General features: G+C 38.8%; 1 protein-coding gene across 3 annotated transcripts in view; it reads right to left on the minus strand.

The window, feature by feature from the left end:
• The window catches only part of LOC129766986 (ETS-like protein pointed), a 281,564-nt gene that overhangs the window by 87,891 nt on the left and 177,462 nt on the right, over window positions 1-16,211 (minus strand). For 2 of the 3 annotated variants that reach the window (XM_055767597.1, XM_055767602.1), the window contains exons 2-3: window positions 9,855-10,439; window positions 1,369-1,485 (exon numbers count right to left, since the gene is read on the minus strand). In XM_055767597.1, the coding sequence (XP_055623572.1) occupies window positions 1,369-1,485; window positions 9,855-10,182 (445 nt within the window). In that variant the 5' untranslated portion in view covers window positions 10,183-10,439. The remainder of the gene's footprint in view (window positions 1-1,368; window positions 1,486-9,854; window positions 10,440-16,211) is intronic. The other variant, XM_055767589.1, reaches the window with a different exon arrangement.

A 16,211-nucleotide genomic window follows, 5' to 3' on the forward strand; every position in this document is an offset into this window, starting at 1 on the left:
CAAGTCCAATTGAGCTGATATTTTGCATAGGGTGTTTTTTTGAGGTACTGAACATTTTGTATTGGATAACTTTTTGAAATTTTAGAGCCGATTTTTTTGCTCACATTCATTGGCACCCTAATGTCCATATTCCAAAATTCCGGTCCCTTTTCTATATCCGTACAGAAAATTATTGTATGCTACTGGCATATTCTTTGTCATAGCACACTTTGCGACAGAGGGCTCCCTCTTCTTCGAGGGTGTGTAGCGAATGTGAACGAAAATGTACTCCAGCTTCGCAATAACTTCCATTCTTGTATCAAGCTGTGTGTTTATATGTGTGTGAAATTAAAGGCATGAATGATGTCCGATCTTTGTGTTGTGCTTGCTAGCTCGCACGCAACTGTGGTTTCACCTGTGGTTTATGATTCATTAGTCATCCAGATGGCGACCAGACGGTAGGGGCTTCGAGGCATACCAAATGGCCTTTCTCAAAACCTAGAGTATAATTTTGTTTTCCGAATTGACCAGTCAAGGCTAGAGGTCGTCAGGATCATCGTAGCCACATTGGTTGCAAGTTCGCTTACATTCGATTGATCATGAGTTCAAAACTCAGGGCCCTAAATTGACCATCTTTGCCAGTTGACATCGTTATCATCATCAAACATTTTTTTAGAGCCGAATTATGTTTAAAACCTATATAAATCACCGAAGGAAGGGAGGAAGAGAATTAAAAAAAAAGTGTAATGCTTGTTCATATTGCCAAATCGGCCAAAATCCTTAGGTTACTCATTGATACCCTCCGCCACCGCGTGCTGAAATATGTGATGAATGAGAAAGGTTTCGACACATGGTCAATACCGCAATACTCTGCCGGTGCGGGGTATTGAAATAAATCGGGATTTTTAGATTTAGTTTCGTTGAGTGGATGAGAGTCTGCAGTTACAAAATCATGCCACTTTAAGTAATACCGCAGTGTATTCTTTCGACGTAAGACTACGACTTTCAGTAAGAGTGACAAATCAGAAAATAAATCACGTTTTTTAGTTTTCGTTTATGTCAACCCCTGGGAAACCGAATTCGCACAGAGGTTTAAAAATCGACCCCCATTAATTAACACAAGTTATTATTTGATGGTAATTTGTATTAATAATTATTAATTACACTTGATATTTACTGAATATAAAAATAAATACTCATATTGATGAGAAAATGATGTTAAGTTTACTCATTTACCCAACACAAGTTTTTGAATTGGGAAATTTTTAAGGAAACTTGGCTATAGGGGTCGATGGTATCACATCATTCTAGCAAAGAGGTCTCTTGCCCAAAAATAGTTTGAAAATCACTGGATTAAAGTTTCGAAAACAAATCGAACCGCTCACTCACCTTTGGTAATTTTGTAGGAGTGCACCACTTTCTCCCAGGAAGCGAAGGACGCGTACAGGACCTCGGTTAGCTTTTTGTTCGTTCCGGGCGTCAGCGGTGGCATCTGTGTCGGTACATCTGTGGAGCAAACAAAAAAAAAGAAGGTAAACATCAAACCAATTACTCGCTACGATCATATGCTCATTGCCAATTCGGCGCGGTTGAATCTCTATTAAAAGAAGGCCGCAAAAGGGGGGCTCCATAGCACTACCCGTTTAACGACCTGTTAGAAGTAATGAAAATTTGTAGTTGCCTGGCGTGCGCCAAGCAGTATCGAATTTCATGGACCATTTTTCAATCCACCCAAAGCACCGGGTGGAACCATATCGGGAGCAGGCCCATAAAATTAAAGGTTAAATTTCGCACGTTCCCCGACTTATACCCAAACCCAAACGCCGTCGGTTGGGATTTTCAGTGCCATTGCCGAACGGCTTTCCACCCGGCTCTAATGGGTAATAAAAATTAAAACCTTGTAAATCATAATACGATTTTCTCGAGGCAGTCCCGAGACTCTTGCACTGAGAGTGTCCGGAAACACCCCTCCCAACCGATTCGCTTCTTCCCTTTTCTGTTACGTGTCCCCGCTAAGAGCTGGAGTTCGTTCTCATTTTTACGCGGGTCTCGGGCCCAGTGTCCAAAGTAGAACAACTTCTGACGGGCGATGAGTGTCTTCTGCTTCTGTTGATCTTCTTACGGCTAACCATCATCAGTTCACATAGCATCTCCGCACAGCATCATCTACTTTTCCAGTTATTAACGAACCCTGTCCCCGCCGCGTCCCGCTCTTCCCTACCCGAACAGATCGCTCATCTCATCATCGCATGATGTATTTGTCGGGGAGGTTTATTATCGCTCGTGTTTCTCCGCGTCTGAACAAGAGTATTGCCTTTTTTTTCCTGTTCCACTCAACGCAGCAACTACAACATCATTTTCTGGTGCTAGGCAATTGAGCGCGGCGCGCGCTTCGAAGCATCTCTACTCCGAAGGTTCGTCGCTTGGAGTCCCTTATTTCTGTCCGTTCACTCCACTCGGACCCCATATTGGGGAGCAGAAGAGAAAGAAGAAAAACAAAACCGGGGGAACATCACAAGATAATCCGAAGCGGCGCGTGAGTTAATCGGATTGCTGATGGTTGTTGTTGTTGTTGTTGGCAGGCTCATTTTTATGAATGAACTTCACTAACAAACGACGACGAGGACGATGACGGGGGAAGGCACCACAACAGCAACAAACCTGTGGCTGCGAGTGACCACGGCTGGTTACGGAGGCGAGATTGACGGTTAAATGGGTTGAGATTATGTACGGAAAATTGAAATTTAACGGACTTTTCGGGAAATATTAATCCTCTGGCGTCTCGGCTCACAGTGGAGGGATTCGCGCGTAGTCCGCGTAGCTGACAAGCCGCCTCCAGCACAGATGAAGTAATTTGATTGGACGGAACAAAAGTGGAGAATTTGTTTAAATTGTTTTAATTGGTTCCACACACATAGAGAGTGCACGGTTTGGACTCGGTCTCCGGCTGGCAAAAGTGTCCCGCATAGCTAATTGAGTTATTATCGGCCGCGCAAGGTTAGGTAGCCCGCGAGTGGGCGTTGATAAGCCGTGAAGTGTGCCGCTGGTTCATTCATGGGGACAGTTTTCGGAAGGAACGGAGGATTCTTCATTTCGTTGAAATTTTTCGGTCGATCTTAACACATTTGTTAACCTGTGAATTTTCAATGTTCCATCCAAGTTAGTTCGAACAGACCATCCTTTTTATTTATATTTTTCTGTCATCCAGTATAACTCATTTTTGTTTAAATCTAGGGTAGTTTTCTAGAACAAATTTGTGCACATGACATTTTTTTTCTCCATATACATTTGCTATCATTCTTCGGATCGTAGTTCTGCTTTCTCCATCAGAATAGGTATGTAAGAAAAACAAATTGTTTAATTTTTTCCGCTAATATCTAATATGAGCGTTCGTAAGCTAAAAGTATATCGAACATATATTTCTATAAATACAGCCATTCCATGCTAAACCGATATAATAGTTCTCAGATTTTCGAGAAAAGTGGGAGATTTATCTGAAACAATTAGATCCGTATATTTTATTTTTTTCGTTAGGGTGACCATTTCGGTTTTAGGGTGGTCCCAAAAATATTTTTTTTTCACTTTTTTCCTAAAATGACTTTTTTCAAAAATTCCTAACTTTTGAACTACTAAACCGATTCTAATGATCGACAAATCACATTAAACTCAATCACCTCGTCTTTCTAGGCAAGATACTTCAGTTGCAGAAAATTTAAATTTTGTTTCCGTTATTATTGATTGTATTTGTTTTTTATGATTTTCATGGTCTCGGGACCAAGGTTTCTAGAAAGCTGACGATTTTTTTTACATAAAATATCTTTAAATCAGAGATGTGTTCTTTTTCGTTCTGTACTACTCGATGAAAAAACGATGTGTATGGAAATAATGTATAAAAAGACTGCTAATGCAGAATCTGGAATATGAAATCTCGAATCCGAATTTGAATCTGAATCTTGAAACTGGAATATAAATTTGCAATTTGAAACTGAAATCTGGAATCTATAATCTGAATCTGGGAAATGGAATTTCCATTTGAGGGGCTTAGAATGAAAGGGGTGTAAGTGATTTGATCGATTACTCTACATCGACTCTCTCTTTTGGTCATAACTTAGCTGCAAACTCATTCCCAGCTGCATTTGACAATGTGGAAGATAGGTCAGAACGTCATCTATCGGATTCTATAGCAAACTCAAACTGGAACGTTTTTGCAGTTCAGTTATTACTCAAAGAAAAAGTTGACGAAGAGAAATCGATCAAGTCACTTACACCCCTTGCATTCTAAGCCCCTTATTTAGAATCTGAATCTGGATCTGGAATATGGAATATGGAATCTGAATCTGGAATCTAAATCTGGAAACTGAATCTGAAATGTGGAATCTATAATCTGAATTTAGAAACTGAATTTTCAATTTGGAGTCTGAATCTGTAATCTTCATCTGGAATCTGGAATCTGAAGTCTGAATCTGTAGTCTGAATCTGGAATCTTAATCTGAAATCTGGAATCTATAATCTTAAATTGAAAACTGAAATTCCAATTTGGAGTCTGAATCTGTAATCTTTATCTGGAATCTGTATCTAGAATCTGGAATTTGGAGTCTGGAGTCTGAAATCTGTAGTCTGAATCTGGTATCTGAATCTGGAATCTGAATGAAATCTGGAATCTACAATCTGAACCTGGAATTTGAATCTGGAATCTGAATCTAGAATCTGAAACTAAAAACTGAAATCTGGAATTTCAATTTGAAACCTGAATCTGAATTCTGGAATCTGGAATCTATAATCTGAACCTGGAAACTAGAATTTCTGAATCTTGAGTCAGAATCCGAATCCAAATCCGAATACGAATCTGGAATCTGAATCTGAATCTAAAATCTGAATTCGAATACGAATCAAGAATCTGGCACTCTCAAAGTAATATCTTCATGGCCTGGGAGGTATCATTTGGACCGAGCATAGATGTATGTTGATATGGTTTAAATAAAACCAGGATTTGTGTTTTTGTATTTTAGATTCCGAATATAGATTTGAAGTTTGGAACATGCAATCTTCGGAGCCTTAAATATGAAATCTGCAGGAGTCTAGAAATCGGAATCCGAGTTCAGGAGTTCGAAATCTGAAATTTCGTCTCAGCTTTGTGATCTAAAATCTTAAATGTATAATCTAGCATCTGAATGGTTCAACTGGTTACGCAGCTGGAACTAGGAATGCTTTACAGTTGTTAACCAAATATGAATCTGATTTTTTGGATATAAATCTGTAATTAGATCTGCATTTAATTTTAGGATTTCGAATTTCAATCGAAATCTTAAGGATCGAGAATCTGGAATTGATAATTTGGAGTTGGGATTTGGATCTTGATATAGTATTTGAATTTGGAATTTACGCGTAATCCGCATCTGGAATCGATAATGGTATCCGGAGTTTAGAATCTAGAATTCTAGGAATCTGGGAATATTGAATGTAGAATACAAAAATGTGCAACTATATTAATCTGATATCTGAATCACAAGTTCACATCTGAGATTGAATCTGAATTTTGATATCTCATATGGGATTTAGATTCACCTTAAAGGGTCTTAAAGGTGCCATCCGGATCGAAATTTTGAAATTTCGAAACATTTCAAATTCTTCAATTACATCTGGAGTGCGGGAACTAATCTTTTTTGATTTTGGAGCGTGAATCGAGAAACTTTACAAACTGAATCTTGGAACCGAAACTTGGTTTTGGTATTAAATTTTGTAACAATCTGGGATTTGGAAATAAGAATCTAAAATATGGAATCCGAAGTCTTGACGCTAGATCTCAAAGCCTCTTTAATATGAATCAGAATCAAGATTTCGAGGCTTTGATTCTAATTTAGAATGCGAATGGGAAATTCGAAATTTTTGTATAGAATTTTATATATCTCAATCTATATGGGACCTGTTATATTAGTCTCGATTTTGAGTACAGAATCTGATTTTGAAATTTAGAAACGAGAATAATCTGAAAGCTGGAATCTGAATTCTTAGTTTGGAATCTGAATCTGAATCAGGAATCTGTATCTGAAATCTGTATCTGGAATCTAGAACCTGGAATCTGAAATCAGGAATCTGCAATGTGAATCTGAATATAAAACTGAATCTGAATCTGATTCTAAATCTGGAATCTATAATCTGCTTTTCAATTTGGAATCAGAATCCAAATCTGGAATCTGGAAAAAGAATTTGGAATCTGAAAGTGAATCTGGAATCTGAATTCGGAATCTATATCTGATATCTGGAATCTATAATCTTAATCTGGCAACTGGAATTTCAATTTGGAATCTGTATCCAAAACCTGTATCTGGAATCTGAATCTAAATCTGAATCTGAATCCGAATCCGAATTCGAGTTCGAGCCTGAATACAAATATGAAATCTGAATCTGGAATATGAGTCCGGAATCTGAATCTGGTATCACAATCTGCAATCTGAATCTGGAATTTGAATCTGGTATCTGAATCTGGTCTAAATCTTTTATATGAAAATCTGAATATGTAATCCAAATCTGGAATCTGAAATTCGAACATGTTTTTGAATTGATGTCGGGAACTTAAATGTGGGATGCTAAGTTCGAGTGTGAAATTATTGGGTTTGTAATCCAGATTTTGAATCGAAATTGCTTCGAAAAAAGTTTGATGCAGTTTGATGACTGTTTACACACTTTTGTTTTTATCGAAAGCTAAGACTATTTTGGCGTCGAGAACTAATTGTGTACTTTTTTGAATTACCATGATTTTTTTTTACATAGGACTACGTCTTTCAGTAAGAGAATTAGATCGGGAAATATGTCACGTTTTTTATGAAATAGTTTCGAAGTCGATAACTATTTTTGCTGCGAACGGATTCTGAAGGTTCGCAAACTAATTGTATCGGAAATTCTTCAAAATTTGTTCCGTATTCTATGCATTACAATTCTCCGTAAATAGTTTGAATCGGCGACGATTGGGAGCCTTCCCATTCTTCCATACAATTTTTTTCAGTGTTCACATCTGTCATCAAAAACGAGTGACTAATGCAGTGGCACAATTTTTATACACCACTACAAATCAAGCGTTTGTGAATCGCTCGCTCGAAATGCAAATGCAGTGTTCGTTCTACGGCCACTGTAGATGGAAGAAATATTGCCCCTAACTAAGCTCTGCCCGTGCTAGTTGCAAAGGTTGTGGGCATAAGAGAAGCCATTTGGGTTTTTTTTTACAAAGTCTCACTACAGCCAACAAACAATTGAATGTTTTTATTGATGCTGATGTCACACATACGCAGCGGTTTTGCTTGATACGAAGGAATCGCGAGAGACAACTCGGTTCTAAGAGTTCATATTAAGTTGGAAGTGAAGAATGTCACAAACACAGCGGAGCGATCCTGTTCGCACATTCAAATTGAAGATGGACGATCGATCAAATTATACACCGCGTCGATTTTGATGCCTTCTGGTAGAGCGCGCTTGTATATTTTTGCATCACAGACACCCGTTGATGTCGTTCTTATGCGTTGCCAAAGGTAGATCGAAGTGGTGAAGAATTTTTGAATGATGGTGGTGTTGGAACAAATATATTATTGCGTGTGACCGAGTGTTAGTCAACTGTGAAAATTAACGCCGCTATAGCTATTGTAATCAGTCTCGCTCGTGGTCACCATCGTATGACTATTTATGGAGACATATGTGCTGTGCCATTAACGAACATTATAAAATGAAGATTCAATCGACCGTCGAATTAAAAATGTTATATGACATCTTGGCATTTTTTAGTTTTATTCATTTGATGTTCATCCTTCTGCAGTTCAACAACAGTGTTCAACACATTTTTAATTGATAGAGGAGAGGTTGACGGTTGCTTGGATATGAGCAATCCGTGTATGTACCACTCATCGTCTATGGATATGTATGAATGGTGATGCCTGTGTGAAGCTACGCTCGAAAACAGAATAAAGAGAGAGAAAAAACATTCATATCATTGACAGTCGAATGACAATCAATCAAATTAGCCAAAATTAAAGGTTTGGTATGACTACGAATGGGAGAATGTAAATAACATATTTTAATCACTCTTCTGTGTACGTTCTATAGAAAGAGAAAACATTTAAACGTTCAGCTGACGGTCGTATTCGCGACTGTGCATTTATTTCTGATGTGACTGTTGGAGCCGAGCAATGCATTCTTCGTCACGTTCACAGTACATACTGAGCCGTAACTTTCGAGCAAAGGCTCACCACAAATATCGACCGTTTACAAGACTGGTTGTAATACAAAGAAAGAGAATGAACAATGAATAATTGATCAAGCATCTTCGACTGCCTTTCAGGATCACAAAAACTGTTTGCCAAAGATTTATTTTTAAAACTTCTGAAGTGTCAAACTCTAAATAAATTTCTCCGATTACGGTTGGGATTGCCTTGCGACAGATATGCTACTCAGTAAGCAATCTCTGACTCTGATGTAATTCTGAAATCCACCGAAGTGTACCTTGCAATTGAGCGTATTTCTTCGTGAATCCAGAAAAATCACCCGGTCCCAGCCATCATTACCACCGCACACATCGCGCACATCAAAGAGCGTCGGGTCGGGTTTCCCGCGGTCCGGGCAGTACAGCAGTCTCGATTGTCCCGATTTCATCCCGAATGACTCCCCTTATTCTTGACGACCTCCCACTTCGCCCCCCCAGAGCATTACATTACAGAAAAGGGGATCAAAGTCAACTTGAAACCGTCGCAATCGGCTGAGTGACGTTTCGCTTTTGCGCGGATAATTAATTTCACCGGAATCACTGGTGCTATGATTGTTTTCCACGATGTTTTAACTTAACATCGCAGAATCGCGGTGTGTGGTGCTGCGGCTGTTGTTTGACGTTTTCCTCCGATTTTTATAATTAGATCCCACCAACGCAATCACAACACAAGCGAGCAAATCAAGTGAAACAGCAGTTTTCCCGACCTCCAAACATCGAGAAAAAGTGGGTGTGCTCTCTATACGAGAGTGAAAAGCAAAATCGAACGAACCACCCGCGCGAGATCGCGAAGCAGCGGGAAAACGCAGGCGAATTATTACAACAATCAATTTTCTCGGCTAACTTTGTTTTGGTTTGGGTAGCTTCCAAAACGGGAGGAATTGGCAACCAGAAATTACACCGCAAGTGCGCTCCGCCCCACCGCGAGTAATTAAATTTCGATGTTTTTTGTTGGTTTTTTGGTTTTTGCTGTACGTGTTGTTTTTCGGCGGCAATTCGGAGAATTTTCCTTGATTGATGTCCAATTTTCTCCCCCTCGCCACCCGTCACGTCCGAAGATAGACCGAGGTGCTCGCCGTGAAAGGTCGGCACCCGGTCTTTGATGTGTGCCAATTTGATGTTCGGTGGCGGGTCTTCTCAATTTCGAGGAAAACATGCCGAAACACAGAGAGGAATCTTAGCGGCGCGCGCGAATTGGCCAGTTTAATATTGATTCGAGCGTTTCGTCTTTTTTTTCGGTGTGTCAGTCAGTCAGGCCCACCCTCTAGCTCGTTTGGCCTTGGTTAGCCATCCGGAAATTGAAACCGCTTTATTACGGGGAGTCAAGCGTTTTTAGGGGGGGAAATTCGTGTGCGCCCGGTTTCCACCAGGTTGGTGGCCCTGCAGAAAGTAATTTATCAAGCAGTCGGCCAGGCGGAACGAAAGCAAATAAAGGGGACAGCTTTGTGTGTGAGCTGCTGGCGCAATGCAAAGTCTGATCCGATTCAGTTTTTGGGTACGGGTACGTACGAGTCCCACCCGACGAAAGGGTCATTGGATGGAACCGTGGCACCTTGGCGCAACAGTTCAAGGGCAACGTGTTTTGACTGTTTTTGGTTTCGCAAAAAATTCAATTCGCATTCCTTACCTCTAGGTTTCTGGAGTCCCTTCATCAGAGCGTGGGTTTTCAAGCCCATCCCTGCCGCCGCCAGCTTATTCAAGCTGTAGCTGTTCAGAAAGCTCTGCTGATTGTTGTTCAGAAAACTAACGTTGTTATTGTTAGTGATTCCGGTCAATCCCGCCACGAGACCCGCACTACTGGCGGTTCCCGCCAGTCCTGTCGATCCGCCGTGTTGTCCAGCGGACCCGATGGAGTGATGTAGCTGGCCAGGGTGGTGATAGTGATGGCTGCCACGCAATGGCAACCGTCCCACTATCCGGGCACCCTCGTTCCACTCGATCCACTCATTTGTCATTTTGCCACCCGCACCACCAAGCACATTCAGTGCTGCCAGCTTGCCGTGTCACACTGCCGAGAAGGCTTGTGACGGAATTATATTGCACAACACACTCACACTTTCACCTCCCCAAACGGGGTTCACTTTTTTGTTTATTTTCGCAAATGTGTGATTTGCCTTTCTTTCTTTTATTTTCTCTTGTACTTGCAATTATTTACATTTTATTCATTCGCTATCAGCTCGAATTTACACAAAAACACACACACACATTCAACCTAGAAGTAATTATTTTGATATATTTTTATTGCCTTGTCTCGCTAATTTGCATCTTTTCACGGTGCCTTTCGATGTTTGATAACTTCGACTGCGGAATTGAATTATTTCAGTTCGTTTCTGTTCGACTCGCACACGCACATACACACATAGACACACCCGGAAAGTGATAAGTGGAAGTGATTTCTGGTGGCGGTTTCAGCTGTCACAAACTACTTCCCGTGGGTCGCGGGATGGGGGACGAGTGCGGAAAACTTGAAAAACAATGAAATCCAATAGTGCTGATGATACAATTTCCCGAAGATACAACATATTATCCCCACGATGTCATCGCGCCGCCATTCGCGCCCGCGCGCACTTGTAATTTGATCGCACTCAAGCGCCCTCCCAAGACAGGTCGGCATTGGGCGCGGATATCGGATTCTGTTTGGAGTAATCCCTGTAAACAGGTGATTAACGTGGCGAATTGGGGACCCATTCGACAAAGCGTCACCCTGTCAGTGGAGTGATAGTTTTGGGACAGCTTTTGGGTCTGACTCTTTGTTAGATATGTTTCGTTCGGTCTGCCCCGTTTTCCCATAGATGGCTCCTAAACCTAGACATCTGTTAGCATATTATTATTTTTTTTTATTCTTTATTATAGAGACTTTCAGCCGTAGGCTGGTTCATCTCTTATGTTAGCATATTACTCACAGAGACATAAGTCGTTTACGAAACGAATTTTAATATTTTTGCGGAACAGTTTTCAGACCCACGATTTTTTTTCTTACAATCAACTTTTCGAATTTAGACTTGTTCGTTGAGTTCGAATTCTGGATTCGAATTCGGATTCCATGTGAAGATTCCTATATTCCGATTCCACTCTCACATTTTATATTTAATGTATGACTTACATATCATTCCCAGCTTCAACATTCCAAATTCCAATATCAATATTCAGTAATCTGACCAATAGGTTTCTGAATTACAAGCTTCCGCAAAACTGAATATTTTAATTCCACATCTTGCAATTGTAAATTTCATATGCCAAATTCAGACTCAGTTGTGATTTCCAATTCGATACCATCGGATTTAGGTGCGGTTTTCATAGTTCATAATTCAGATCTCAAAATCAAGTTGCAGACTCTAAATTTCAGATGTAAAGTCGAAGTCATATATGAAATTTTAGCTTTGAACACCGAATTTCGATTCCATGTTACAGATTGGAATTCTTCTGTTAGATTTGAGAATTATGAACCTTGTTTGTCATTCGATATTTGAAATTTAAAATGTGATTTGTGAATTAACATTTCAATCTCAATTTTGTAGTGTTAAATCATACTCTGAAATTATAATCCGGATCCTTGTTACCCCTCAAATTTTCAGATTCAGACTTTTCTCAGATTCTCAGATTAGAGCCAAGAACTCCAGATCCCGATTCATACCTCCGAGTACAAGCTTCAAATATGAAAAATCAGAGAATCTGAGAAAAATCAAAATCTGAAATTTGAAGGCAAAAAAAATCTGGATTTTAATTTCAGAATATGATTGACCACTACGAAAATAAGGTTCCGAATACAAAAAGCAAGTTTCATGTATCGAATTACAAGCTCAGATTCATGATTCCCTGAATACAGATACAGAATTCCGAACCCGGATTCTCAATTCGAAACTATGGATTTCGTGATCTCAGATTCAAAAATTACCAATGAAAAAACTTAGATTCTGGAAACGCGATGTTTATATAATTCAGATGTTTATATAATGTGTGGATGTTTATATAATTCAGATCTTATGTTAAGAGGGGACCCCGGTCTGGAAGGTCGGAAAAATCGAATTTTTGAATTTTTGTATATATTTTGTATTTTGTATGGCCGCCATTTTGGCAATTTTCAGAATTTTCGAAAACCCCTATGTAACGCTTTAGGTTTTATCCTGAAGTTTAAAAATATTCATTGGAATTCGTTCTGCGACACTCCGTTGCTAAATGACCGATACCACCAGCTTAGTACCGATTTTCAGTCAACAGCGTAATAATCATTATTCATTCAATCAAAAATGGAAAACACACCTTTAAATATACCTTAAACAATAACTAAAATATCCGAACATTGCACCTTATTCCTAACATCCGAAAAATAATCACGAAAATTCATTATTTTTCGACCTTCCAGACAGGGGTCTCCCTTAAATACAAATCGAGGATTCTAAATTCCGAATCCAATTTCAGATTCCAAATTGCTAGTTCCAATTACCGATAGATTCGAATTCCAGATTCTGATACCAGATTCAGATCCCATACTCAGATTACAGATTCAGATACCAGATTTCAGATTCCATATTCCAGATTCCAGAATCGATATTCAGATATCATATTTAGATTCCACGTTCAGATTCCACCATCAGATTTCCGATTTCAGATTCCAGATTCCAGATTCTAGATTCCAGATTCCCGATTTCAGATTTCAGATTCCAGATTCCAGATTCCAGATTCCAAATTCCAGAATCCAGATTCCAGGTTCCAGGTTCCAGGTTCCAGGTTCCAGATCCTAATTTCAGATTCCAAATGCCTGATTCCAGATTCATGAAGATACCAAATTCAGATTCCACATTCAAATTCGATACTCAGATTCAATATTCAGATTATAGACTAGGGATTCAGATATCACATTCAGATTCTACATTCAGATTACACACTCAGATTTCAGATTCAGTCTCAGATTCCCGATTCCAGATTCCAGATCAGATCACTCATATTTAAGATTCAGATTCCAGATTCAGATATGATATTCAGATTCTACAATCAAATTTCAGATTCAGATTCAGATTCCAGATTCCAGATGCCAGATTCCGGATTCAGATTCCACATTAAGATCCCAGATTCAGATTCCACATTCAGGTTTCAGATTCCAAATTGAAGATTCCTAATTTATATTCCAGATTCAGTTTTCAAGTGCGATACTCGTGTTCTCAAATACCGGAATCCGGAATCCAGAGTGCGCGCGGAACCTTGGATTAGTTCAGATTCTATATTCTAATCCCGGATTCACATAGCCTGTGCTAATTTTGGATTCGGAGTCCTGATTCATATCCTAAATTTAGCTTTTAGATCCATTTCTTTATTCAGACACTTTGGATTCAGATCACAGATCTTGGTTTCATGTTCCAGCGGTCATACATCAGGTTCCCTTTCTAAATTTCAGAATCTAAATTGCAAGCTGCTGATTTCACACTCTCGATTCGGATGCCGTATTCAAATTTAACCGAATTTTTTCAATGCTTCGATTTGAAAACAAAAATTGAATTTCAATCACAAATATTTTTCCAACATTTCGGTGACGAATTTCTTCCTCCTTCAAATGCTTTAGAGTTCTCATTCTTGTTCCAAGAAACAGATTAAACTTGAAATGTTTCCCCATATCTTGTGTCAAATGTTGTATTTAGATTCTCTAGTTCAATTTCCTGTTTCAGCATTTCAGATCAAGTTCACACTTTAAGGAAATTTTTGCACCATGGAATTCACGGACTTTATCTGGTTTTTGGATTGATTTTTCGATTTTTTCGATTTCTCTTTGGACTCGTTTGGTTTTTTCTATTCTTCGGATTTTTTCATTATTTGGATTCTTTCGATGCTTTGGATTCTTTAGATACGAATTATTACGATGCTTTGCATTCAACGGTATCTTTGGATCCGTTTTAAACCTTTGGATTCACAGAAAACTTTATATTCTTTGGATTCTTTGGATTCTTCCGGGACTTCTAATTCTTTCTGTTCTCAGGATCCTTTGGATGTTTTGAATTCTTTGGATTCTTCGAATTCTTTGTTATTTTAGGATTATTTGGCATTTTTGAATTCTTTGAATTCTTTGGATTCTTTGGATCCTTGGAATTCGTTGACATCTTTGGACTTTTCGAATGCTGTGGATTCTATGTATTCTTCATTACATTTTAAGAATCCGAAGATACCCGCAGATCTAAAAATGCCAAAGAATTCGAAGAATTCAAAGAATTCGAAGACTATCTGGCATTTTATCGTTGGATTCTTTGGATCCTTTGGGATTTTTGAATTTTTCAAATTTTTTGGATCCTTAGGATGTTTTAGCATTATGGATTCCTAGAGTTCTAGATTCTTTGAACTGTTCTAAGTTTTCGATATCTTTGGATTGGATTCTTTGTATTATTTACATTTTTTTGGGTTCTTTATATTTACTAGATTATTTGGTTTGTACGGATTCATTGAATTTATTGAATTCTTGAGATGCTCCGAATACTTTGGTTTCTTTGGATTCTCCGGATTCTATGAGTTCTTTGGTATTTTTGGATTTTTCATATATTTCATATATTTTGGATTTATTATATTTTCTAGAAAATTTGGTTGCTTTGGATTCGTTGGAATTATCTGATTTTTTTTTGTTTTTGGTGAATTCTCCGAATTCTGTGAATTTTTTGGCATATTTGGATATTCCTTCGATAAATTTTTTAGATTCTTTGAATTCTTCGGATTGTTTGGTTGATCTGAATTCTTACAATTCTTTGACATTTTTGGATTCTTTTTCCGATTCTTTGCATGCTTTGATTTCTTCGGAATGTTTGGATCCGTTGAATGCTTTTAATGCTTTGGATTCATTGGATTGTTTGGATTCTATGAACGGTTTTCCATCTTTTTATTTTCGGCTTCTTTGAATTTTTAGGATATTAATGTTTTTTCATTTAAGGTGTTTGCACAGAGCTCATTTTCTCAAATCGAAATTTACAATTAAAAAAAAAACATCCTGCACAAATTCGTTAGACTTTGTTTTGCACAAATTTGAAATGATGAAAATCGCTTTTCTATTTGAATTGGGAAAAAAATCTATTATGGATGATGATAGTTTTCGGTCACTCAAAAAGTTAACTCGAAGCGTTAGGTACCTCAGGAGAAACGTGTTGCCACTAGATTCCAGCTTCCAAAGAACGACAACGACAAACAGGTTAATTTCATACATGATGGTTAATTCAAATATCATTCATCCTCCACTTGACTCTCGAGCATCGTAATTCTTCACTCCCCAGAGAAAACAACGGAAAACACGCAATAAATTCTCGCCATCACCACAAAAGCTAACACACATGTGGTGGGAAAACGAGACGCCTCCCGTTCCAAGTAATATTTATATTTATCGGCTGAATTACAACAACAAAAGGTTGGAGGGGTGTAACACGATCTGTAGCCCAAAATACAGCCGTTCGCTGGGATTGATAGCTAATAGCATTTTCTCCCACTCCCCGCCACTACAAATAACAACAACGACAAAGAGATCAGTGCTTATAATTAGGATTAATGTCAGCTTTACAAGTTGCTTGACCGCGGTGTCGATACCCACCACCCCAAGCCTACCACCAATCCAGGGCGGGAAGTTCCTGGAACAATGGCGAATAAAACAGGTGGCGTTCGGGGCTAGCCAACGGTGACTTCACCGCAATGCTGTTATGCCGTTTTTGGGGCCCATTTCAAAATGATGCTGCTTCTGCAACCGGTTGGCCGTGCTGGACGAGTGAACACACACACATATTTATTAGATGTGTGTAAAATTCAACCAGCTATGAAGCCCCGCCAAATGCCGAAATCAATTATTGTGACCTTGCTCAGAAGTAAATCTCGGCAATCGGCAAGGCACATTCGTGCCTTTGTTGTTTTTTTTTCGAAAAGACACAGAAACAAAAACAACAAACAAAGATGGCGACGCGTTGTTCCCATTAAAAGATTATCTGACAACTGATTGAGCGGGGACTTAATTACACCATCAAAGATGATG

The sequence above is a fragment of the Toxorhynchites rutilus genome, chromosome 1 (genome assembly GCF_029784135.1).
Source record: "Toxorhynchites rutilus septentrionalis strain SRP chromosome 1, ASM2978413v1, whole genome shotgun sequence".
NCBI classification, from domain to species: domain Eukaryota; kingdom Metazoa; phylum Arthropoda; class Insecta; order Diptera; family Culicidae; genus Toxorhynchites; species Toxorhynchites rutilus.